Source organism: Crocodylus porosus, unplaced genomic scaffold (genome assembly GCF_001723895.1).
Source record: "Crocodylus porosus isolate Cpor-Errol unplaced genomic scaffold, CroPor_comp1, whole genome shotgun sequence".
Lineage (NCBI taxonomy): Eukaryota > Metazoa > Chordata > Crocodylia > Crocodylidae > Crocodylus > Crocodylus porosus.
In genome coordinates this window covers 46,433,983-46,459,051 of record NW_017728950.1, presented here as the reverse complement: position 1 = coordinate 46,459,051, position 25,069 = coordinate 46,433,983, and the positions used below count along the sequence as shown (strand labels likewise).

At 43.6% G+C, this 25,069-nt stretch overlaps 1 protein-coding gene and 1 long non-coding RNA gene across 4 annotated transcripts in view; one reads left to right on the top strand and one right to left on the bottom strand.

Moving 5' to 3' along the window:
• The first annotated feature begins 285 nt into the window (after nt 1–285).
• The window catches only part of MTAP (methylthioadenosine phosphorylase), a 38,501-nt gene continuing 13,717 nt past the window's right edge, over nt 286–25,069 (top strand). The window contains exons 1-4 of one of the 2 annotated variants that reach the window (XM_019555146.1): nt 286–385; nt 5,453–5,539; nt 7,637–7,695; nt 12,325–12,492. In XM_019555146.1, the coding sequence (XP_019410691.1) occupies nt 371–385; nt 5,453–5,539; nt 7,637–7,695; nt 12,325–12,492 (329 nt within the window). In that variant the 5' untranslated portion in view covers nt 286–370. The remainder of the gene's footprint in view (nt 386–5,452; nt 5,540–7,636; nt 7,696–12,324; nt 12,493–25,069) is intronic. The other variant, XM_019555147.1, reaches the window with a different exon arrangement.
• Nucleotides 384–4,519, bottom strand: LOC109323523. Of its 2 annotated transcripts, none has more exons than XR_002104686.1 (3): nt 3,195–4,519; nt 1,465–1,576; nt 384–764 (listed from the first exon to the last, which is right to left on the bottom strand). It is a non-coding gene; the product is annotated as an uncharacterized LOC109323523 (long non-coding RNA). The 2 variants fall into 2 exon arrangements; XR_002104687.1 differs by having other exon boundaries at nt 1,485–1,576; nt 3,195–4,518.

Below are 25,069 nucleotides of genomic sequence, written 5' to 3'. Positions count from 1 at the left end.
AGTGTGGGGCTCGCAGCGACAAGCAGCTTTCCTGCGTGGCCCCACTTTCTTGTGGCGCTGGGTCACACCTGCTGAGCTGAAGAAGCCCCAGGGGAGGGCAGCAGGGCAGGAGCCCGAGCCCACGGCGCTCCCCCACTCCTGCCCCGTGTACAGTCCTGGGGGGCACGGGCGGGGCGGGGCGGGGCTGCCCGCTTCTCTCTGGGGCTTTCCAGACACGCTCGTTGCTCTGCCCGGTACAAGATCAACCAGCAGTTTCTCTGGACTTCTGCCGTCCCGAGGCCGAAGCCGTGCAGGCGCACTCCGTGCCAGGTTACCGGAGCGCACCAACAGCAGCCGTGACTCCTTCCGTCGGCACTGCCTCTTTCCGGCCATGGCGGCTGTAAAGGTAGGTGGCGCGGCAGCGAAGCCGTGCGCCCTCAGTGTACGGGCCTAACGGGAGCAGCCCAGGGCCTCGCGTGCCGCTTTCCCCGGGAGCCGGGCGGGAGCTTCCGGCCCTGGGCAGCGCGGGGCTGTACGGGGGGACGAGCCAGGGCTGCAAGGCAGAGCTTCCCAGTCCCGGGCAGTATCCCCCCCGCCCCAGGCACTTCGGTGTTTCTTTCCAGTAGCGCAGCACCGGGGTGATGATGTGTGCCCACAGGCTTCCGGGGTGGGTGGCCGCCGCTGAGCAGGGAAGAAGCAGCCCGTCCTTCCCTCGGTACCTTGCCTGGAGCAGGCCCTCATGAAGTGCCTTCCGGCCGTACGTCGCTATGAACCTGCTGAAAAGCCTGCCAAAAGGGGAGGGAATCAGTGGATCCTCCTCCTTCTCCCCAGGGTTTTGTGGCTTCAGAGGGACAGCTGAGAGCGAGGCTTGGGGCAGCCCTCCAGGGACCCAGTGCAGTGGGGCTAGACTTAAAGTCAAGACAACCGCTGCAGGCAGGAGAACCTGCTCCTTTGGTCTCTGTGCCCCTGCTCCATGTGTTGTGCCATTACATGTATTGTGCGGTTGCCTAGGTAATGGTGCAGTTCACTTAGGCTGGCTATGCATGCATCTTAAAACAAGGTTCATTTGGCTAGGAAGTTATTGCTGGAGAATGTGTAATGATTTCACAGTTGGTTTTGGTCCAGCTTGAATTGGCATGGGTAGCCTGTGTCCCCACAGCTGCCAGGGGTACATCCTGTAGCTGATGTGGGGTACAGCCAGGGCTCATTCCAGTCAGCTGTGGGACTGGGCTCTGGCTACATGTGGGCTGCAGCTGGGCCTGAATCCTATCTGCCAGTGTAGGGGGAGTGTGGGGTGGCAATCCCAGGTTCCCCCCTGTACTGGCAATAAGACATGATAGGATCTGATGCTGGATTCCACAATCACACCTCCTGCTATGCATGTGTGGTGTGGCAGGAGGTTCAATTGTGTGGATCATGCAGTGGATCCCATAGCACCTTTACCTGCACTCGGTTCCCCACTGTAAAAATAGGCTTAATACCTACCAGAATACTTCCTGACTTACGTTGGTGTACTGCTCTAGGAATCAATACATTAAATCTTTGGGGTGTTGTTCAGTGCGATAAGAGCCATATGAGTATCTTGACACAGTTGCATCTGAGGGGATAAACAAAAATTAGACCCAAACTTAAGAGGTTAAGCAGGCTGCCTTAATAATTTTTAGAAGAGTTGAGTAAAATATATTTTGGAAAGTTTACATGCAAAATATGAGGCCTTTGTAATTTTTCTCCTAATAAAGATAATTTTTTTTTCTTTTTTACAGCTGCTTTTATTTTTCCTAAGCACTGAGGGAAGAAATTGAGCTGCATTTCATTTTACAATTTCTGCAAATTGAGGACTAGTTTTGGTGTCAGCTGTGTGGTTTAAAAACAAAATACTCAGTAACTTAAGCAATTTGCCCTTTCGGGGTTTTTGTTTTTAGAATATCAAAGAATAATAAAAATGTTATCCTGATTTCTGCAAATATATTAATTACTCTTCTGGTACTTGCTAAGTAGCATACTTGAACAAAATTCAGTGGGTGATTTGGTTTTTGTTTTTTTTTTAGACCTTAAGTAGCATTGTTCCACTTCTATTCCATATTAGGATGACTGTAGTGTATTTGAATTTTGAGTAGCAGATATTCTATAACACACTTCAGGTATAGATGTTCAGGTATATAATTCACACAAATTCTAGCTTTCAGAAGTCATGATTATTTCCATGAAGAAACAGGCATACCTTCCCCCCCCCTCCCCCCCCCATACTCCTAACACCACAGACAAATATCCTACTTCATGAAAAATATTTGAACACATCTGTTGTGGTTTCTTTTCGTGTAAACCTGCTCTACATCAAATGCATTAAGGGTTGTGGTGAGGATGCACTAACAAACAGAAGCACAAGATGGTGCCAGAAGGAGAATGGTATCTTGTTAAAATGAGGGAAGTATGGCTTGCATCATTATCTGTGCGAGGCTTTTTCATAGAAGAGTATTTGGCACTTAGTGAAAACCATGCATTCTGTTTATTGAAAAAAAGATGTCCAGTGAGCTAATAGTCATAGAAAAAGAGTCAGTGAGGCTTTTATAAACACAGGGTTGCAGAAATCAAGAGACTGATAGCGTGTTGTCTTGTTTAAAATTCGGATCATTGAGATTTCTGCTTGCTGGACATGGGTACATGGTTTGTTTGTTTGTTTATTTATTTAAAAGCTACTGATCCTTAACTACTCTGAGAAAGCTTTGCAACTGTGCTGACAGAACAGGCCTGTCATTCACGTGGTAGCAGCTCAGGATGATTTAAACTCCTCCACTTAAAACTGCAATAGTCCTTGCAACAGTAACCAGCAATTAAAAAAGCAGCAAGCTTTTTAAAAGCAAGTATAACTGATAGCAAAATTAGTTTTTAAATGGTAGTGTTTTTATCAAAGTAAAGTGATCAACTGTCTTGGATACTCTAGGATGAGCCTGAATTTTGGGAATCTTAGTGTCCCTGCCCCCCTGCTTCCCTCCCAGGTCTTCCTGAAACAACAGTTTTGTCCTGAATTTGAAGAATTGGTCTAGATCAGTACCAGGAGATGCCATGCTCACAGGTAACATTACAGCAGTATAAACTCAGCAATTAGATACTTGGAGCCCCTGTAGCATTACTGGCCATAAAACTGACCAACAGCCATTCATTGCAAGGCTGCCATTAGTCTAGTTGTTAATAAAGAGAAGAGACATTACTCAAACCTTGCTTGAAAACTTCAGTTCTGGTCCAGCCTCATCTAGATCTGCATGATAGTTCATGGTGCCAAGGAAAATGGCTATATCACTTCCACATTTGGAAGTAGTCATGGGGTTACTTCCTTAACTACATTTGCATGTCGGTGCAGGCAGGCCAGCAAATTAGTTCCATCTCTCAGCATCACGTGACTTAGCACAGTGCCAACTAGCTTGGGCGCAGTGCTCATGACTACAGCTACGTGGCCCCTAATAGGCAGGTCACTATGCTGTGGTATTCACAATAACCGGAAGTCTTGTAATCTACTTCTGGTTTTAGAAGGCTATGGAGTGTTTGGGACTGTGCCTGTATTTTGCTGTGTGTAAGCTGCATTATGCAATAAAAAACAGCCTTTGCAAGAGCCTGATCTGACCTAAATTGCAATTGCATCAACCTCAAAAAAACCGAAGATGTGTGCTGGGGAAATCCAGACTCAGAAACAACTTTCTTTCTTGCTATATTCCATAAAGCTAAACAAATTTTCCATAGTTGTCAGAAATTCTATGTTGGAATTAGTTGACTCTAGTCAGGCTGCACCAGCACCTAGTGGTGGGGTTTTGTTTTGTTTTTTCACATCCTGAGTAGAATTTTAATTATATTGTTCATATTATTACTAGCTGAAGATGCCTTTGTGGGGTTTATGAAAACTATTCCCCACAGAAAACCACACATAGAATCAGGGAATAGAAACATGGATGCTTTCTTTAGATTTTTGCATTTGTGTAAGATGCTTGATAGCAAAACGGACACTGCTGCTATGTGGTATTGCAAATGTCCTTGCTGAAAAGCTGTACCCATGCATCTTTGTTGTTTTTATACTTACCTGGATGTGTCATTTGTACTCAGATGCTCATTTTTTTTTTCTAAAATAACATGAGAAAACTTGTCTGCCTTTTGCAGGGAATTGTGGGAAGTTATTGGAAGACTTCCTGAAGGCAAATGATTGGTGTGTATTCTTACTGTAAAGTGGGAGAATTCTAGACCAAGAGAAAGCAGTTTCTGGATTTGAACTTGTGGTCTCAAAGTGCCTCCAAATCTTAGGGAAAGATTTTAGTGTTCAGGTTATATAGGGTTTGTGGCTGAGAGACAGGTAAGGGCCTTATTTTACTGTGCAGTAGATATATTTTCTCCCATCTTCCCCATTTCCTCTTCTGGTTTATCTAGAGCTGGTCAAAAGTCAGAATTTCTGTTCTGTAGGAAATTCTAACATTTCGACTATCTTTTCATTCTATTGTTGGAAATAAATTTAATATAAAAAATTTCAAAAAAACAAAATAAGTCACCCTCTACCCAAATGTTTTAGGGTCTACCCAAATGTTTTGTTTCAAATACAATTTGTAATTTGATTTTTATTCTTTACATTTAGATTTAATTATTTTAAAATATTACACCAATATAATAGGATTGGCATGCAAAACAGTTATTGGAAATTGTCAGTCTAACTGGTTTAGTAGTGAGTATTTGCTTTGCTCTTTGCCAATAATCAGTATTATAACTGGGCACTTGATCTTGTTGGAAGGACTTATTGTAGATGAGAGGAAAACTTAGACCTCAGCCTCCATTCTGAGTCAAAGCCTTGGTGCTCAGTCTTATTGTTGTGTATCGTATGACCTCATATAAGACCTTCTGTGGGGCAGTAAATAGGTTTGAAAGACTCAGTATCTTGCTTCATTTGGTCCTTGGAGCTTAATAAGATTTATTTTTGAGGCCACACAGCCAAAAAAATTGTCTGACAGTCGGATCTAATTAGTTGACAATTCACTAAAATGATTCCTTGTCTTTTCCGTATATAACTTGGAAGCAGTAGCTGCTGGAAAGTTATTTATATATGTCTGGTTCCAGTTTTTGTGACCACCACAGTGTGGCATATGAGTCTTTTCCTTTCTGTGGTAGGATAAACGATTAACCAGTAATGCTTTTTTTTGTGCTGTTTTTATAGCTTTTTAATTGGATCTCTATTTAAGCAGGGAAGTAATAGTCAGTACCTTATATATGGCAAATTAAATAGCATAGGATCTAAAGCCTGCCTGTAAACTTACCTATATGTCTCTGGGGGTAACTGCTTTGATGATAATGACTGTGCTTCTGGGGTCCTTGGTTCTGTGTCGTTTCTAGAAGAATGACTCAAAAAAAATTCCTTGCTGGTGACCAGGAACTGAAGGTAAGATTTAAAATGCAGTGTGATTTCTAGAGTTCTAATGTGAGCTTTTGTTTGTTTATTTGTAAGATTGGAATTATAGGTGGAACTGGCCTGGATGATCCTGACCTCTTAGAAGGAAGAACAGAAAAATACATTGAGACTCCATATGGCAAGGTCTGTATAATTGTTTTTTTACTGTTTACTAAGACACACATTTTTAGATGTTTGCTTGCTCACTGTTGAATTTTTCAGTTTAGGTCCCTTTCATAAAAGGGAGATATCACAAGATCAGGTTTTTTTCTTCCATTCCCGTTTGTTGGCCAGTTAATGGCACTGAGAAAAAAGATCATGTACAGAAGAGAATAAACTTCATCCTGAACCTTTATATAGTCTGTTCTTTAAATATTAGGGGTGAGATTAGAGGTGCCACACAGAATTGGTAGTCCAGGAGTGGGATGTAGTGGCTTTAAGTTGCTTTTGCATCTTTTCAGTTTTTGGCTGCTCTGCAGCTCCTGGTGTATGTTAAAGACCTTCCAAAATTGCAGCAGCCCGCTTTTTGGGGTATGGGGTAAAGAGAGTCTTTTAAACACAGCCTGTATGGCTCTAATTCAAGGTTTTTGGAACTGTTTGGGCATGTCCAGATGTGCGTACACTTGTGGTTTACAGCACCTCAAAGCTATTTGAGCCACCACAAACCATACACAGGGCATGTGTACCCACTTGCCATGCTGCTAATTTGCAGCACAGCACCAAAATTTGACATTAGGAAATCCTGGTGTCAAAACCCCCCACCCCTAAAAAAAAAAAAAAAAAAAAAAAAAGCATGGCGCAAGTGGTAGCAGCATATGCTGCCAGAAACAGAGCCTGGCCAGCTGGAGCCACACTCTGGTTGCTGGCCAAGCTCTGAGTGACTGGACTGGTGCCACTGATGCCCCGGTAGGCCCCCCAGTAAGGTTGTCTCACCTACCCCACCCAAGTTAATATGCTGTGTGCTAGAGCACACGTGTAGGGGCATGCCCTGAGACAAAAAGCAATGGCACAAATATGTGCTACTGATAACTGTGGTGCAGGAAATACGTGCTTCTGCATTTGCATGCATGTCTGGACATGCCCTTTATGTTATTTCAGCCTTCAGCTGCAGGGAAGAGAATGCAGCTGTAATGAGGATCTTGTCCTACAGTTATAAGTGTAGCTGACTCTGCATAGATTTTACAGTTTACATAGATGAGGCAGATGAGGTGTGGAAGACAATGCATATTAATATTCACATTTTACAGATGAAGAACTCAGATAAATGACTTGCCTAAGGCCACCAAAGAAAATTTGTAGAAAACTTGGGAATAAAACTCAGATCTTCTGCGTAGGCTACCCTGAAAGCCAGACCTAGCCCCAAACGATTTTACTTTGTCTAGCTGGGTCTTGAAAACCTCCAAGGATGGAGATTCCACATTTTCTCTGGGCAGCCTATCGCAGGGTTCATTACCCTCCTGGTGAGTTTTTTTCCATAATATCCAGCCTAAACTTCCCTTGCTGCAACTTGAGACCATTGCTTCTTGTTCTGTCATCTGGCAACGCTGAGAAGAGTCTAACCCCATCCTCTTTGTAACCAGTGTAATGCTTGTCCTCAAAAATCCTACCTTTTCCACTGTGTTATTTTCATGGCCACTAACATATAAGTAAATATAAAATGCTGTCTTACAGTAGTAAAGGGTATAAGAGATTATGGTTAAGGTAGGTGGCAGAGGAGAAGTTAGCAGGAGGGAATCTAGCTACAAAATCTCACTACTTGCAGATGTTTCTCAGACTGTAGCAGCCTAACTCTGTAACAAGATAAACAGTATTATATGCAGGGTTAACTGTGTATCTTTGTCTGCACATGTGTGTCTCTGACTCGCGGGGTTCCCATGAAAAAATCTAATATAAAGTGGTTAAAAAGAGATTTTTCAATGAAGGGATGCTGTCTGTTTTTGGTAAAATAACCAATGGCAACATGGAAAACCAAAACTGCAAGGACAAGAATTTTTCAAGGTAATTCAAATATATTTTGATGTCTAATGTATGTATGGCATATTTGAACAGCTGTATTATATAGGTGGTTGGCACTTATATTAGCTTGCTATATGCAAATGGTGTTCCCTATGGTTTCAATATGTGCCAAATCTTCCATTCCCAGTAGTTTACTAATGAAAGTAAGTACAGCTGTTTTTTTTTTTCATAGTCACAAAGTAATTAAGGCATGTTGCAACTATTTCTTGTTTACTTGTTTTGCAGCCATCAGATGCTTTGATATTGGGGAAGATAAAAAATGTTGACTGTGTGCTTCTGGCAAGGTAAATGAGCTCTTCAAAAGATTTTGTGGGGTGTTCCTGTCTGGAAGTTGATTTCCTCAAAAGTTTTCCAATTTTCTTTTTTTTTTCTTCTTCTTTTTCTGTTTGTGTCAAATGGATTAACTTCTAGTCATGACTGATGCTTATTCTGCTTTTACGGGAAAGCCCGTAATGTAAAAGTAGCCTTACTGGCAACAATAGTCTTTTTTCTAGTTGTAACAGTGTCAGCATTAGCTACACTTTAGCTTCCCCTTGTTCTCCTCCAGGCCATCCTGATCTCAGGCCTCCTGCCATCAATTCCCTCCCTCCTGACTGCAGTTTCTAGGCCAGTAATTGACTTGCCATTCACCATGATCAGGTTAGCAAGTCTACCTTTTGCTTAGCATCTGCTGTTTCACTCTTGTGTATATAATGACAATGTCAAACAGTGAGCAGCCAGCCAGCCTACAAACCGTAGTAGTATTTATTTCATGCCAAAAGTATTGCTGAGAAATTATATTGTAAAACATTAAACAATCAACGCACATTAGCTTACTTTGTATTGTCTGTCACCTGTATGGGATACAGGTAGGTGCAGACGTCAAGTTCATAAGTTCTTTGTTCTACACTGTCTCCAGGCATGTCTGTCAGGGGCCAGATTTGGTAAATCTCTCTTTTTGGGACAGTTCAGGCCTGGTTTATCTGTCAAATGATTCTGCGTGAATTGTCCCTCAATTATTTGAAAAATGCAAAGATGTAAAACAGCCTTTTTTAATATTCACTGCATCCCTAGTATATAATAGCCTTTGAAGGTACCATGCCTTAGGACTTTACATGTTGCACCAATTTATCTTACTACATGCAAGGAACTGGTTTAAGCTATAGGGGCAAAAGAAGATATTGGTAGGAATTTGCAGTGTAGCTAGAGTAAGCCTAAAACTTTGAGAGTCGTGCCATCGCTAGATTTTGCAAGGCACATTTTTAAAGTTAAATGATCACTTTTGCACACACTCAAAAGACTATCTAAGCTGCTCTTACAACGGAAGTTACAAAAGCATGCCTACAGGGAGGTATTGGGAGAATTGCATGTTTTCTGCTCTGCCTGCAAAGATTAAGGCTAATACTTGAACAATCAAACTTCATTTAAAGAAAGGATGTGGTTTCACATTGTCCCCCAGCAAAATTTCCCTGCCTGGTCCGCTGCTATTGAGAGACAGAGAGAACCTGGTCTAGCATGATTTTTCGAAAGTTCTGTTTTTTTTAATTGGAAATCTAGATATTGTCTACCCTGAAAGATTTTGTGGCTTCTGAAGAATTAGTGTAATTCTGACATGACAAAGGTCTGAAAACTGAGAAATAATGAAAGGAAAGAAGATTTAGTTCTAAAGTTAAAATCTTGGGTGTCAGCCTACTTTTTATCATCACCTGTTTGGCTCCAATGACTAGTTGATTAAAAAGATTACTGCTAACATGCAGCCAAGGTTCTTTAGGTAAACGTGATCTTTTATTAGACTAACTAAATAGTTGGCAAAGTTGTTCTTTGTAAGCATCTTGGTACAAACACCCTTCCTCAGGCAGAGGGAGAGTTTGTTGTTAACATGCAGTTTTTGCACAAGAGCTAACTATATGCATTTTCTGAAACTTCAAGAGATCTACCAGAACTAGAGAAAATCAAACATAACATTTCTGATGTGTCCCAGACTTTATTAAAGAGTGAATCTCCCCTAATTTTCTTAAGTTGTAGTCTCCTCTTTTTCCCTAACGATCTCCCCTTTAGTTAAGTCACTGACACAGAGGCAGTAATTTCCCAATTATTTTTTCTTTATTGATATGCTTTATTGCACCTCTTAAAGCATCTGCAGCTTTAGCATTGCTCAGTTTGCTTTGAAATTGACACCTCTCCTAAGACGCATGTAGGCATCTGGAGTAGTTGCCATCCTTCGATAGTACAGTTTCTGATTTGCTTCTGTATGAAATTTCTTTTTCCTCCATGTCCATTTTATGTACACAAATGCTTTTGCAATCCTCAAGGGGGTGGGTTATAGTCTTCCTAGAACTGTAGGGCTGGAGTGGTTCTTCCAGCCCCCCGTATACAGAGGCAGGATGCCGTATTCCTGAACCATTCCAAACAGTGTTAATAGCTGTTTGAACATATTGGGCAGATGCTGCATTTGTGGTTTTGTTTTTCTCCCGTTGTATTCTTTTCCTTAAGTTATGCTGTGGCTGGACACAATTGCTGAATGTGGATATTACATCTGGTCTGACCTCTCCCATGTTTATTCCTTTGGGTGCTTTATGTCTTCTGTTTTGTTTCTTTGGCTTTTTATGTTGGATTTTTTTTCATACACTTCAAGATTTGGATTATTAAAAATAAGGTCACACCACCGGAGGGAAGTTCTGTGCACTGGAGCTGGCTGCCTTCCCCACTCCCTGCTGCACGGGTCCCGGGACTCTGCCAGAAGTGGAGGGAAGCCCCAGTCCCAGTTTCCCTGCTGAATCCTGGTACCTGGATGGCAGGGGGAGGGGAAGGCAGCTGCTTCCAGCACATGTGGAGCTTCCCTCCAGTGGTGTGCAAGTGCAGGAATTGCAGGAGAGTGGTGGGGAGCCCCAGTGATAAAGGCAGCCTGGCTGGGCTGCGCCCAGCGTAATGTGCAGTGCTGGCTAGAGCTGTACGCTACCAAGTGGCAGTGCCTGCACCAGGTCTGAGCACCTGCAACTGCTGCTGCCACTGCCTGTGGGGCTGAGCATGATGGGAAGTGTGTGGGGGGGTACCAACACCCCCTCCCGGCCCCCTCCCAACCCTCTTTCAAAACAAACACCCTGCCCACCTAGGCATTACGTTGCCACTACCCCCCTGGCTGTGGGTTCTGCACTACTATCAGCCCCATGCTCCTGCCCAGCTGCAGATCCCCTGCCCCTGCCTCCGCCCCTATTGCTTTCCTACCTGCTGCCCAGAGTGAGTGGCGGCAGCAGCCCTGCCCAAAAGCTGCATGCTGACCAGACTGGGCTCTTCCACCCATAAGGGTGGGAGTGAGGCACAGTAGGGTATGTTGGCACAAGGGGTATATACATGGGCACCTTGCTCCCACTCTTGTGACTGAAAGGGCTAGGGTACAATTAGTTGGTGGGTGCCGCAGGCCAGATGAAAGTGTCCGGTGAGCAGGGATCTGGCCCACAGGCCGTATTTTGCCAGCCACTGGGTTAGATATTAGGAAAAACTCTCTCACAAGGAGGGTAGTAAAGTACTGGAACAGGTTACCCTGAGAGGTTGTGGACTCTCCATCCTTAAAGGCTGTTAAGACCTGGCTAAACAAAGCCACGGTAGGATGACTTGGTTGCTGATGGTCCTGCTTTGAGCAGGGGGTTGGAGTACATGACCTCCCGAGGTCCCTTCCAACCCTAATTTTTTATGATTCTATGCAAATAGAACTTGATTGTCTGGCTAACATTTAATATCCATTTTATATACCATATTTGACAACTTTTCCTTAAAAGGATGTCATTCAGGAGTAGCTGGGCAAACCAAGTTTGTCATTATTTCTCAAACCTGAATGTAAAATGTTAGGAAAGGCTTTGCTCAAATGACAGAATCCTATGACTCTCAAGGTGGAGAAAATTTGGAAAGTTGTGAATTTTTTGTGTTATGATTTAAAAAAACATGGGGAAAATCCTCTGTTCCTGGCATTTCTTGAAGGATGGAATGAGTGATTACAGAAACACAGGGAAATTTACCTTTTTTGTCTTTGCCAAATCTTACTGCTATATGCATTGTAAACGCTATGAAATGCAAGCTGTATCTTTTCTGCTCATTTTACTGCTATTGGGTTGTGATTGCAAAATGTTATATTTGTTACTTATCATTATTACTACAGTGAAGATGTGAAGGAAACTAGCTTGACTGGTAAGTTCCATGTTGAAACAGAAATGCTGACAGGAAAGAACAAGCTTTGTGCTTGTAAAATTGAGCAAATTTTGTATTGGAGAAAGGCGAAGAGAAGGCACTGACTGTCATACTAATGGGACAGGTCATAGACTGGAAGTTGTGATGTGTAAACTTAGTCCTTGCATTGGAATGTAGAGGATTCAATTAATGCCCTTTATCATCTAACTTGTTTTTTGTTTTTGTGTTTGCCTTCACTGAAGTACCATTTAAAAAATAAGTTGTATGTATCAACAGAATTTTAATACAAAACATAAAATGTTACAAATAAATCATACAACTCTTGCTGCATATTGAAAATCCAGTATTGACCATCTTAAATGTTCAAAATGTATGGGTCCCCATTCTTTATGGGGATTAAAGATCATAAGAATTTAAAATATTTTTTTATCTACTACATTTATAAAAAGTAAAGTAGGGTATTCTTGGATCACTTTTTCTTTTTTTCTGGACAAGGAGGACTAGAAACGTAATCTCTCTCTAAAATTAAGGTTGTAGCTTTCAGTTAGTTACTGGACTCCAGGAAACTGGTGCTTTTAAAAATACACCAAATAGTGTGAGAGTGGTTATAAAATTGTGAAAATTAGCAACATTGTAAGTTACTAAAGAACATAGTTCCTCTTAAACACTTACATTTCCTGAACTGCTGGTAGTTGATTTCTTATTTTTTGTTTTTACTTTAGTTTTTATTCCTCTTTCATCTGTCTTTGCAGGCATGGAAGACATCATACCATTATGCCATCAAACGTTAACTTCCGTGCTAACATCTGGGCACTGAAGGAAGAGGCTTGCACTCACCTTGTAGTTACTACTGCCTGTGGGTCATTAAGAGAGGAAATACAGCCTGGTGATATTATTATAATTGATCAGTTCATTGACAGGTAAGCAAGCAACATGATTGTGTGCGTGTTTAAAGCAAAACCATTCAGTTTCACTCTGTGCTGTTGAGTCGCAATCTTCAGCACTTGTGTCAAAAATACAGAAGTATTTGTAAAAAGTTGAAATAGGATCTATAAAGCCCATAGCAGAGAGGATACAAAGCCTACCTGTGGGCCTAGGGAGGCCTGTTCCACCCTTCTCTGAGATGTGTCAGGCCTGGAGAAAAGGTCTTACACAAAGGAACACCCAGATCCTTGAGAACAGTCTCTGGTGACAGTGAACAGATCTCCCATCCTCAGCTCCTGGAGAGGAACATGGATGAGGAACAAAGCCACTTGCATGGCCATGGTCAGTCCTGACTGCCTCATGGGAGAGACCTGCTTGTCATGGGAGAGACCTCTTGTTCACAAGAGGGTTGTCTGAGGGCACTGAGGTAGAATACAAACTGCCAGCAGCCCCTTGAAAGCCCCTTGGAGACCTGCAACCAACTTTTGTTAGTTGGTTTTGTTTTGTTTTCATTGTCACTTTGGGACCCCTCAGTAACCTCTAACAAGGGTTCATGGGACTCAACAAGAGGACTGTCTCTCTTACACCCAGACTGGTGCTGAAGATATCCTTGGTGTGGAGAGTGGGTTTGTTTAGGGCTCTTGTGTACCCACCCTGGATGAGGGATAGAGAGAAGGAAGTCATTGAAAGTTACTGTGGGGAGACCGACTCTGTGATTGAAGGGGAGAGAATTTTAACTTATTTTCACTGAAAGAGTAAGGTCAGTGATTGTATTATGGTAACATCTAGAGCAGGGATTCTTAACCAGTGTACTGTGGTATCCTAAGGTGCCTTGCGATCCTTTCAAGACTGCCACAGGGTACTGCACAACGTTAGCACTGTTCAGTGTGTAAACGTGATTCACGAGATAAACCCAAAATTTCAAATAGGAATCCATAGTGTAAAAGCATGTTGTTCTGACCTTCCTAAGTTCTTTGCAACATAAGAATAGTTTTATTATTTTTCTGTAGTCAAAAAATGAGAGACAGCTAAGAGCTGGCATTTTTCAAGGCTTGTCTTGAATCTAAAAAGGTTGAGAACCACTGATCTAGAGGTTCCAACCAAAACCATGGCACTAAATGTGGACAAATGCATAGAGGCAGTCTGCCCCAGAGAGTTTACAGCCTGAATAGATGAGACACAAGTGATGGAAGAAAGGGAATGGTCTAAGAGGAAGTAAAGCATTTAACCAGGATAATTTTGATCAAATGACAGCTTTTGCAATAAAAGAGTTGAGCTGAAACTGGATTTCCCCAATTTACATGTTCAACACCAGAAGTCTAAATAACTACCACACCTCTGTAATATTCAGTTTCCACATTGGATATATGGTTTGCAGCAATATGCCTGTTGAAACATGAGCAACTATGCTCTGCATAGAGATGGAGCAGCTATATAGAATGTCTGCATAAGAGAATCTGGCCCTTATTATCTGTTGCTACATAAGAAAACTACGCTGTATTTTCCTTCCTCTTCTGAACTATTAAGGCATGAAATCAAATGTCATGTTAAAATAGTAACTCTGTGTTTGTAAGTGGCTTTTCTTTTCTGGCTTCCTGATTTTTAAATTCTCAGCCTTTGGAAACAAGCATCTGAGCAGACTGTGACTTAATATCTGTTTGTTTCTTATAATAACTTACTTGTGAATTATAGAATAGATTTTTTTCTATCTAAAAAGGCTATAATATATTAATATTATTTAAAGGAGCCTGTAGAAGTAACATACCTTTTACACTGCTGTATAAAAAGTATTTTAAAGTGTTTATCTTTCATCTCTCAGCCTGTCACTACTGTGTGTCAGTGTTTTTAGGGTGTGAGACCCACAGCAGGGAATAGCACAAATATAACTAAGGGGAGAAGGGGACCCTGACATTTTAAATAATAAATACTTAGACTAAATGAGAACTGTGGAATGTACAGCAAATCTGAACTCTACTAAGCGTGGTTTACTTAAAGCTCTCTGTGAAACCTGTTTGTTTTCATTTCTGATATAATTTCTGACTTTTTGGCTCCATTGAATCATGTTCTACATCTGATGCCTAGACATGAGTAGAAAAGGCTCTTTGAGACAATAGTGAGTTTAGATCAAGGGTGGGCAAAATACAGTCTGTGGGCCAGATCCAGCCTGCCAGCTGATTGGTTCCAGCCCACTGGTGGACACCCCCCAATTGATTGTATCTGGCCCATGGCTGCCCCCGTGGCACTCCTCATGGGGCACAACCCTGCCAGCTCCTGCCCAGGGCAGCCCATATTGTGCTTCTGCCAGCACCTACCTTGCACCTGCTAGAAGCACCGGCCCAGCCCCAGCCAGCACACATACCTTCCCACAGCCTCCTGGGTGCTCGGCTCCCTTGCCTCCAGCAGCTGCTTCTCCTGCCCCCGCTGCAAGCTCCAGGCAAAAGGTAATACAGAGAAACTGTAGGGGATGTATGCAGATGCCCAGCCAGGCACGTTGGGAGCTGCAGCCAGGAGCCCCCTCCCCCCAGCACGCAGGGCTCCAACTCTAGCTCCAGCTCCCGGCCACCTTCCACCCACTCAGCGTGCCCACAGGTGGCTGCTCTTGGAAGAAAAAAGGAAGGCAGCTGGAAGCTAGAACTGAAGCCCTGCATGGGGCAGGAGCTGCCTGGCTGCAGTTTCCCCCACATGTGGCTGGGCATCTGCTGCCCTACATGCACCCCCATGGCTTCCCTGTGTTACCTGTTGCCCAGAGCATTGCAGCAGGGGCAGGAGGAGGAGGAGACACTGGAGGTTGGGGGAGCCAAGCACCTGGGGGGCTGTGGTAGCAGCCCTGCTGGGAAGCCATACATGCTGGACAGGGCTGGGTTGGTGCTGTCTAGCGAGCACAGGGCTGGTGCAGGCAGAAGTGCTGCTCAGGCTCCCCTTGGCAAGAGTAGGTGGGACTTGGCCCCATGAAGATCATCACGAGGGCAGCTGTGGGTCGGGTGTGGGAGGAGGACGGACTACACCACACAGTACTGCCTGGGTAAACTCTGATGTATGTGCCCCTTGCCCTCCCCTCCCCCCTGCCCCCAGCTGGCTCCCAGGACCTAGCATGTGGGCAGACCCACAAACCCACCCCTGCATGCCTACCCTTCCAGACACATGCACCCACAACCCCCACACAATATACAAGAGTAAAGCTTTATTTCGAGCTATTATGTAATCACCTCTATATACACTACTCAAAAAACATAAATCAAGACAAAAAATATATTTTGATATAAAATTTAAATGTTACAGTAAATATTAGCTATTTAGTATATGATTTGTTTTTCAGCTATAATATGTTAAATTTATGTCTTCTGAAAGATTTTGTATGTGCAGCCCTTCTGGCAAACCTCACCAAACTTCGTTTAGTGGCCCACCAACCAAAATAATTGCTGGTTTAGAAAACCCCTGTTTTAGATCTTGCTAGGGTGGGAAGAGATACTGATCATGGTTAAGTTTCACGTCAACTATTTTCTATAAAATTATGGCAGAATTACACATTTGTCATCTCAGAAACCATCCTGCCTGATGAGTGCAAACAATTTCCTACACGTCTGTTCTGCAGGGGAATAAGTATTTAGGTTAGTCTCTGTGCTGTTTAAGATAAACCATCTACCCACAATAAAACAAGTCAACTTTGTTACAAGGTACCAGATGTTGAAACAAATACTATTTTTTCAAAAGCATTTCAGTACATTAATCCTTGGAAATGTTTCTTCTTTCCTGGGCTACTCTTACAGGCTTGCTTCTCATGCTGGATATGTCGTCATGTATAAATGCAGCAAAGGTGCAGGCTGCAACAGCTAATTTAACAAGTCTGCACCCCCTCCCATACTTGCATAGTATAAATGCATAAAAAATGCGGTTCAATTACTAACCCATCCGTGTTAAGTAGGCAAAATCTTGGAGAAATGTATATATAATTTGCTAATCTAACTCTTTGATTTGGACCACCTTTCTGCCTGTATCTAGCTACACATTGTTTACGTGTATCCATTCATGCATATCTGTATTCTGAAACCAAACTGTTCGGGGTAAATATTTGCTACAGATGTACATAGTGAGAAACAGAAGTCTAAAAACTCTTATTAAGTCAGAAAAGTGAACAAGACCATCGTTTTCAAATTTTAAATGTTTAAATTTAGGCATCCATATATATTTAGGCCCTTTAAAAAAAGTGACATGATTCTTTTTCTTTCCCTGACTAGTGGCAGTAAGTACCCACAGTTCTCATTGTCTTCTGAAGGAGTAATTCATACACATCTGAGTCTACAGTAATTGTACCTGCATATGGCTATGAATTTGTAATGGTAATAATTTCATAGTAGAGCCAGATTAAGTTCTTTAGGGAGTTCTTTAAAAATAATGGCCTGGGGCAGATTGGCTTCTGCTTTTACTTTTTTTAAAATTGAATTCAAACAAACAAAAAGAATCATTTCAGCTTTATACTGAAATGGTGGGTTTTTAAAAAAATTCTGACAGCCAACTGAAGAAAGACTGCCAGTTTTGACCAGATATATTGGTTGTACTTAAGTGATAGGGACCTAATGAATTTGCAGTTGTGGCATTTACATGGAAATTGTGAATTCAGGTGGACTTTGAAAAATGGAGGGCTCCACAATTTTGATGGATTTACTGCAAAGTCCTTCCCCCCCACAAAAAAACAACACAACAACAAAAAACAACTTACCGGCAAGCAGAGGAAAGGGTGGGAATGCCTGCAGTCTTGGAGCATGGAGGAGGGAGCTGCTTGTAGCAGGAGGCAGGCTGTAGCAGGATCCCAGGATGGCTGTGGCAGGTAGCCAGGAGGCTGCACCCGCGGAGTCCGGGACCCTGCTGCAGCTGCTTGTGAAACTTGCCTGCTTGCAGATGGCCCAAAACCATGGCTTAATTACCTTGATTAAGTCCAGGGATATCATTAATCCATGCTTCATAATGCATGGATTAATGGCTCCACAGGCTTATTCAGGATAATTAAGCTGCAGTTTTGGGCCATCTGGCAAACCTGCAGGGAGGGATGGTACAGCTGGGTCCCCTTGGCCAATCAGAGGCATGGGGGGGCCCTGCTATGCTCGGCCCGCAAAAATGGTGGCCAACCCTGGGATTAACCCACAAAATTAGCCAGCCACATCCTTGAGTTCAGTAGACCCCTAGTGATAGAGGCAAAGATGCAGCACTAGAATTAGCTTCACTTGTAACTATGTAGGGCTGTAGAGCTCAAAGTAGAGAGAATTTTTTTTCAACCCTCCTTGCTCCAGGACATAATTGCTCAATATACTATGGTGTTTGCAGTGTAAACCCTTGATCCCCACCGTACAATTATAAACATTTATGAAGTTTTAAAAAATGTCATGAGAATTATGTTTTGTATCTTTCTGCTTATGAGGCGTGATTTATCTTGAGCCCACCTACAGAGGGTTTATTGAGATTTTTTCATTGGCTTTTCTCTAAGCAAAAGCTTGAGAGGTACAGGCAAACTTTAACTTATCTGTTTTTTAAGTTTGTTTTATTTCTTCTGGGTATTTTATTTTGTTTGCATGCATGGATTTTTTTTAATAAGTAGCATACTTCCTTAAGGAAATGTTGAGTTCCTTGAGGCACAGTTAATAAGGTTATGAAAGATGCTGCATCTTTGCCAGTTCAATGTTGTTATGAGCCAGGCATAACCCCAATCTTTCATTTAAGATAGGCGTAAGAAACAATTTTGGAGCCATGTAACAAACAACAGCAGCTTCCTCTCCAACTGTAGGCACATGTTTCTGCCTGAAATAAGGCACAGGGAAGGTGCTTAGAGTTGAAAGGGGTTTCACTACTTATTTTGTGAAAGTTTCTGTGTCTGTGAAAAAGAGAGAAAAATATGAAGAGTTGAAAAAGGCTGTAAGAAGCACCAGACACAGATGGAATAAACCTGTGAGAAAGGCAAAGAGAAAGAGAGCTTTTAGGCTGATTGTTACCTAGAAAAGGGGCTTGTGAGCAAAGAAAGCACTCTTTTGTTTGTTTGATTTCAGTTGTGTTCAGGGAAACAGGAGTTTGTAAACAGCCAGGATTGAATCGGGGTAGTACCCAATACCAGTTTCTTCCCTTCTTCCCTTACCCAAAGCAGCCCATTTAGTAGACCCTAAATTTTGTCTAACCTGTTGGGTCTAAATGGAGTAATAATTTTGTTTAACAAAATGGCTTCATCAACTGAGTTCAAATACATAACAGATCTGAAGTTAAGTATGCAGAAATCTATGATGCCAGTGGTGCACTGGTAGGGTGATAAGGAAGATTTTGATTCTTGATGCTGAAAGTTGTGCTGGTTGCAGTATGTTAATTGTATTCTGATGTTTCTGAAATAATTGTATTTTCAATACTAAATGAGGAGTGGTTTATGCCACACAAACCTCAAATGTTTACAAAAGCAGAATATATTTTCTGAAAGTATTTCCATGATTGGAAATAAAATGGAGAGAGGAAGGAAAACTACTCTGGGTAGTAGGGATTATAGAAGAAAAGCCTGGCAAACGCTATACAGTGTGGAGGAGGAACCAAGCAGAGACAAGTGATGGGAGCACTGTTAGACATTAAAGATAAAGTCAGAGAGAGAGTGTGGAACACATCTGCAGAGTTTTTAAAATGGGGAGAACTGATAATAACACTGTTTTGTTTCCCAAGAATCCTAGCTTTGTGCAGTGTTTCCTAAGAGTCCCACACCAGGGTTGGATTCCTTGATTGTTCATTAAAAAACAAACAAGCAACAGACTCTGGAGACCTGGATTCAGTGCTACATTAAGCATTTTTTACATACTTGGATTATTAAAACATGATATTCACTTCTGCATCCCTGGAGTACCCCAGGGGAATTTGTTATTTTGCCAGGCCAGCTTGCATGCTTACATGTCTTGTTTCTGTGATGTTAGCTATTTTGAATCTTGACCTCTGGCAAGTGCTTTTGTTTGGTGCAGATCTGCTGTTTCTGGAAGTATTGAAACCAGTGTATGTTAAATATAGAGCATATGTGACTGACTAAACACCTTGCTGGAATGAGTCTGATTTGAGCAACTGGATCCTGTACTTGTGGGTCATACTGTAACAGAGTGTGACCCTTTCTCTCAGTAGTTCTGACAAGTCTTTTGTTTTTAAATCTTAAAAAAAAATTAAAGATAAATCAATTTATTTATAAAAATAAGCAAAATTGTTTCCTTAAAATAAATTACATTGTGTGCTTATAGTAATGGCTGGAGATGTGTAATCTGAGCAATAATATGACATTCAGCCTGATGAAAGGTACTAAAAAGTCTTAGGTACAGGACATGGATACCTGTATTAATTATTTTTATTGTGGAAGGGTCAAGAGGCACGAATCTTGGGGCTTTCTTAGGCTAGGTTGAATGGTTGATTTAGATTTGGGGTCTCTTCCCCAAATCTAAATCAGTGATTCTTAACCAGGGTGCCATAGCACCTTGGAGTGCCTTGAGATCTTTCCAAACATAGCCTGGAATATCACATAATGTTAACACTGTTTGGTTTGCAAACATGATTTACAAGAGATTTCACCATAGAGTTAAAACCATGGTGTCCTGCTGTGTGTTCTTTGGAACAGAATAATTGTTCTGTTCTACTTTACATAGTTAACAAATAAGTCAAAGCTAAGAGCTGGCATTTTTCAAGGGGTGTCTCGAGTCTAACAGGGTTGAAAACCATTCATCTAAATAGGCAATCTGGAAGGTTTATCATCTTTACATTCCAGATAAAGAACTGAGGCATGGAGAGGCTGACTGGCTTGGGATCACACAGGCCAGGGGCAGACAATTATTTCTGCTGGAGGGCTGCTTAATGAGTTTTGGTCAGCTGTCGAGATCTGCATGGGTATTTCCTCCCCTTGACGGGTGTCTCACCACCCCTGGTCACACTCCTAATCCCTAACCTTTGCCACCAGAAGTCCCTCCCGTTTCCCTGGAAATACTCCTTTTGGCAAGGGGGTTGCCATCTTGGAACCAGACAAAGAAACAAATTATATTCTAAAAATCATACATTTACTACAACATACATTTATTTGATTTCATAAAATAATTTTTTGATTTACATGTGTTTGCATAGTGTACATAGATGTGATTGTATAATAGCTCAAAATGAAGTCTTACGGTTGTATATTGTGGAGGGGTATGGGGGATATGGGTGGATGGGTACAGGGTTTGTGGGAGGATCTGGATGTGGGTATGTGTGTATGTGGGGTGGGGGTGGATAAGTGTGGGGAGTATGGTTGTGGGTGAGTATTGAGTTTGGAGGGTGTATGGGAGGTGGGGAAGCATGTGGTTGTGTTGTATATGTGGGGTGTGGGTGGGTATTGGGTTTGGGGGGTCTGTGTCAGGGAGGGTGGCTGGGGGATGTGGAGTGTACATAGGGGATGTGGGTATGCCTGTATGGTGGTGTGAGGGGGGTGTTGGGTACATATGTATGAGGGGTTTGCATGTGGGATGTTCCACGCACGCACGCACACACACACATGCCCCCCTGCCTCATTGCACACAGCACCTGCCACCAGTGGCAGCAGCAGGCAGTGAGGCCTTGGAATGCCTGCAGCTGGTAGAGACCCCTGGCAGTGCATGGTCCTGACAAGCCCCAGGACTGCATGGGGCCAGGCTGCTAGCAGTGAGAGTCGGGAGCTGGCTCAGCTTCATGGAGCCCCCACAGGCCCAGGCTCCATGTTCCTGCTGCCTCACTCTGGGCCCCCACTGGCTCTGGCCCTGGAGCATCTGCCTACCGTGGCTTCCACCCACCCGCTGCGCCAACACCACACAGTTCCCTTCTGGCTCCTGCTGCACCCTGTAGTCCCAGCCATGCAGCCAGGAACCACATGGTGCCAGAGCCACCCCACCCTAGCCAGCACTGCATGGAACCAACCAGGAATTGCGGGGCCAGCCTGGTGCCTGCTGTGCCAGCAGGGAGAGTGGGGAGCTGGCCTGGCTTCATAGAGCCCCTGTCAGCCTGGGCTCCACACTTCTGCCCTGGGCCCCCACTGGTGCAGGCCCCACGATCCTGCCCCACACTCCAGCCTAGCTGTCACTGTGCTCCTGCCCACCCACTCACTGCTACTTCCCCCCCCCCACCCCTCGCCTGGTGCTACTGCCACTGCCATTTCCCCACCTTCCTGCTGCTGCTGGCCCTTCTCTCCTCACCCCCACCTGCCCACCTGCTGCTCCAGCATCACGTCATTCCCGGCTGCATGGCTAGGACTGCAGGACACAGCAGGAGCCAGCCTGGCCGTCCTTTGGCTGACCCCAGCCCGTCCCCCATGAACTGGGATGATTGCTGGTGGTCTGCCCCTTCCCCCTGTTCTAATCTGACTGCACTCTTGGGCAGAGGGCAGCAGGGAACAGTCCCAGGGTTGCTAGGCAAAGGCTTCCGATTTGGTGGGGAGGGGCTGAGGGTGAGGCGGACCTGGTCAGGCCTTGCTGCTGCTGCCCCTGGGTCCTGCTGCTGGCTTCTCCTGGGTCCTGCTGCCACTGGCTTCTCACCAGCTTAGACAGGCAGCCACAGACAAATAATAATTAATTTTTTAGGGGTCCCATGGGCTGGATAGAATGACCTGGTGGGCCGGATTTGGCTCATGGGTCATATTTTGCCCACCCCTGACACAGGACTTCCTGTATCTAAGCCAGGGATTGAATCCAGGTCCCTGGAGTCTAAACTCAGTAGTTTAGCCATGAGCCCACCCTTCATTGGCTGCCTAGTATTAGTAATTTACTGTGGAGAGGAGGGTTTATTCCCTCCCTTTCCCAGTCCATGCGGAGCTCAGCTACAGCCTTTGCTGTTAAGATGAACTAAACAGCTGGTTTCAGTTTGCAGTTTTGTGTATTTGTTCCTTTTTAAGAAGAAAGCAAAGCCATACTCGAGTTTGTATCCTCACTGGTGCATCACTCACGTGTACGTGCATTCCTAGAACTTCTGAGTATTTCATGGTGGTACAATTAGTGGGACGATTGTATGAGTCTTTCCCAATGTACTGTGAGAGAACTTGTCTATCCTGCTCACCTTGGGACAATTTTTGAAAGGTATTGGAGGCCTGTGCCCTCACTGCAAAGGGGGCAGGCTTAATGGGAAGTGTCACTTGTGCTTTGGCTGCATTGAGCAAGATAGCGTGGGTTTAAAGAATCACGAAGCTCAGTTGAATGAGTTTTGTGTGTGGAGGAAGCCAGGTTAGAGAACCTGAATTAGCTCTAAAAGAGAAGACCAGATTCATAGGGGTGGATTACAGTATGAGATCCTTACAGTATGAGAGCCATGTTTTGATTCTTTGTGGCTTAATTTGGAAAACAGGTAGAAGTTTAGGTCCATTACATGTCTTATATTTTCATAAAACAGAATCAAAGCTTACAAGAGAGTGAAGAAGTAACTCTGACATTTCACTAAATTATATTGTCTTGACTGTGAATTACCTCTGTGGATTCCATTTCCTCTCATTCTAAGCAGTTCATTAGCAGCCATTTGGCCCAAGGTAATTGCAGACTTGTGTGCAATCTTAAATTGGCTGGATTCTGACTTCAGCCCTGAAGGGAAAATAATATGACCAGTTTGACATATTTCAGAAACAGCATAGGGTTTTTTCATATAAATTTGATTTGCATACCTACCTTCCTGTTGTATAGCCTCCTGTGTAAGAAACTGCAATTACTGTATAAACTTTAGTATAAAGGATACAACTGATGGGATGATTTGAAATATTTTTAGATTAGTATGAGTCAGAGGGTATACAGTGATATGGCTGTCCCTCCCCTCTCCCCCTGCTTTTGGCTGTTGGTTCTCCTCCCTCCCTCCCAACCCCTTTTGACTTGAGCACATCACAGGAGCCTCCAAGGACTTTTTAAAGTCTCTAAAGCAGGTGGAAATCCTCCGTCCCTTCCCCTTCCTGATCAAAGCACCCCCACTCTCTGCCCCTTGCACTCTTTCCCTGCTGTCCAGGAAGCAGAGAAGCACCAGAGCCATTCCTGCCCCCTGGGTAGGGACTGGGCTCAGTTGGTGATGGGAACAGTGACAGCATACTTGGTCCTGGACTGGGTTGGAAAAACTACTCTCCAGCCACCCTGTTGCTGCTGTCTGCTCCTCTGCTGAGCCTAGCCCCCAATCAGCCTGGCTAGCTCTGGAGCTTCCTTGCCCCTGAACAGTAAAGAAAGCAGCAGTGCCAGGCAGGGGAGGGGACATGCTTCTGAGCAGCAAGAGGAAGGGAAGGGGGATTTTACCTGTTTTAGGGACTTAAAAAGTCCCCAGAGGCTTCTATGGCTTTGTCTGCCCACACTGGTGGGGGTAGAGGAGGTTGCCAGGAGGGGGTGCAGCCACCCGTACGGTGTTGGTTGCTTCTCCCGCACCCCTTTTTGGGAAATCCTGGATCCACCCCTTGTATGTGCTGATAGCTTGGGGGAGAAAGTTTTACAAACAATACTAGTAATACAAAGTGTCTGCATATGTCAAATGTCTGCTCATAGACAAATAAAAAGCATGTTTTTTTAACTTTTTAAATCAAAACTTCAGTTGAATGCATGGTGCTATAAATTGAAATGAAACTGATCAGAATAAATGGGTTACTGCAGGGGTTGTCAACCAGGGGTACGCGTAACCCCAGGGGTACTTGGACTGGTCGTAGGGGGTACGCACGGGCAGGCAGGGATGGATCACTGCTGCCTCCCAGGAGCAGGGCTGGGGTGTGGTGAGGGCAGGGAAGCTCACATGCAGCGGCAGCCACCACTACCCACCAGCCCGGTGAGCTTCCCTGCCCCACAGGTGGCCCACGTGCCATCCCTGCCTTCCGCATGCCACCCCCCACCTTGCTCAGCCTCCAGCCACCGGTTGTACTTAGACTGAAAAAAGGTTGAATACTCCTGGGTTCCTGCATTATATATGAGCATGAAGAACGAGCTAAATTTTGAAACCCTTCCTTATACAAAAAAAACTCTGCCCAACTAAGGATGGGGGAAGGACTTCAGACATTCTAGGAGGGGAAAAAAAAGTCTCTCTCAAAACTGCCACTTTTTTCTTTTGTTTTCTTCCTGCTCTATTTTAACTTCTCTAAAGTAGGAGGAAATTTCACTTCTCCCTCTCTCTCCCCTTCCTTCTTTCCCCCAGTAATATGTCCTGCAGATATTTTTCTGGTAGAGCTCCCCTCGAGCTGGACATTCACTAGGTTGTTAGTGTGGGTCCTCAGTGCATGGACCTCTTTGCTCCTTCCTTGGACCAAAAAAGACCACAGGCATTGCCCCAGCTGTTGTTTCTCAGCATATTCCTCTGCTTGCCACCCTCTTCTGAGACCTCAAGGTCTGGCATATGGAGTAGCACTGAACTCTCAAACTATCCCATTGTATAAGGATATCCTCTTTCATAATGCAACACTAGAGATCTATACATAGTATTACATATTCACTTTTGAATGCATGACTTTCACCGTTTGCCTAGATTGTTAGAACAGGAAATAATGTTATCTTGTTAATCAACAGGCAGAACAGAAAATTACATAAAGTTAACCTTTAAAGTCAAGTGACTTCTGACCCAAATGAATACAAATGCCCTGTT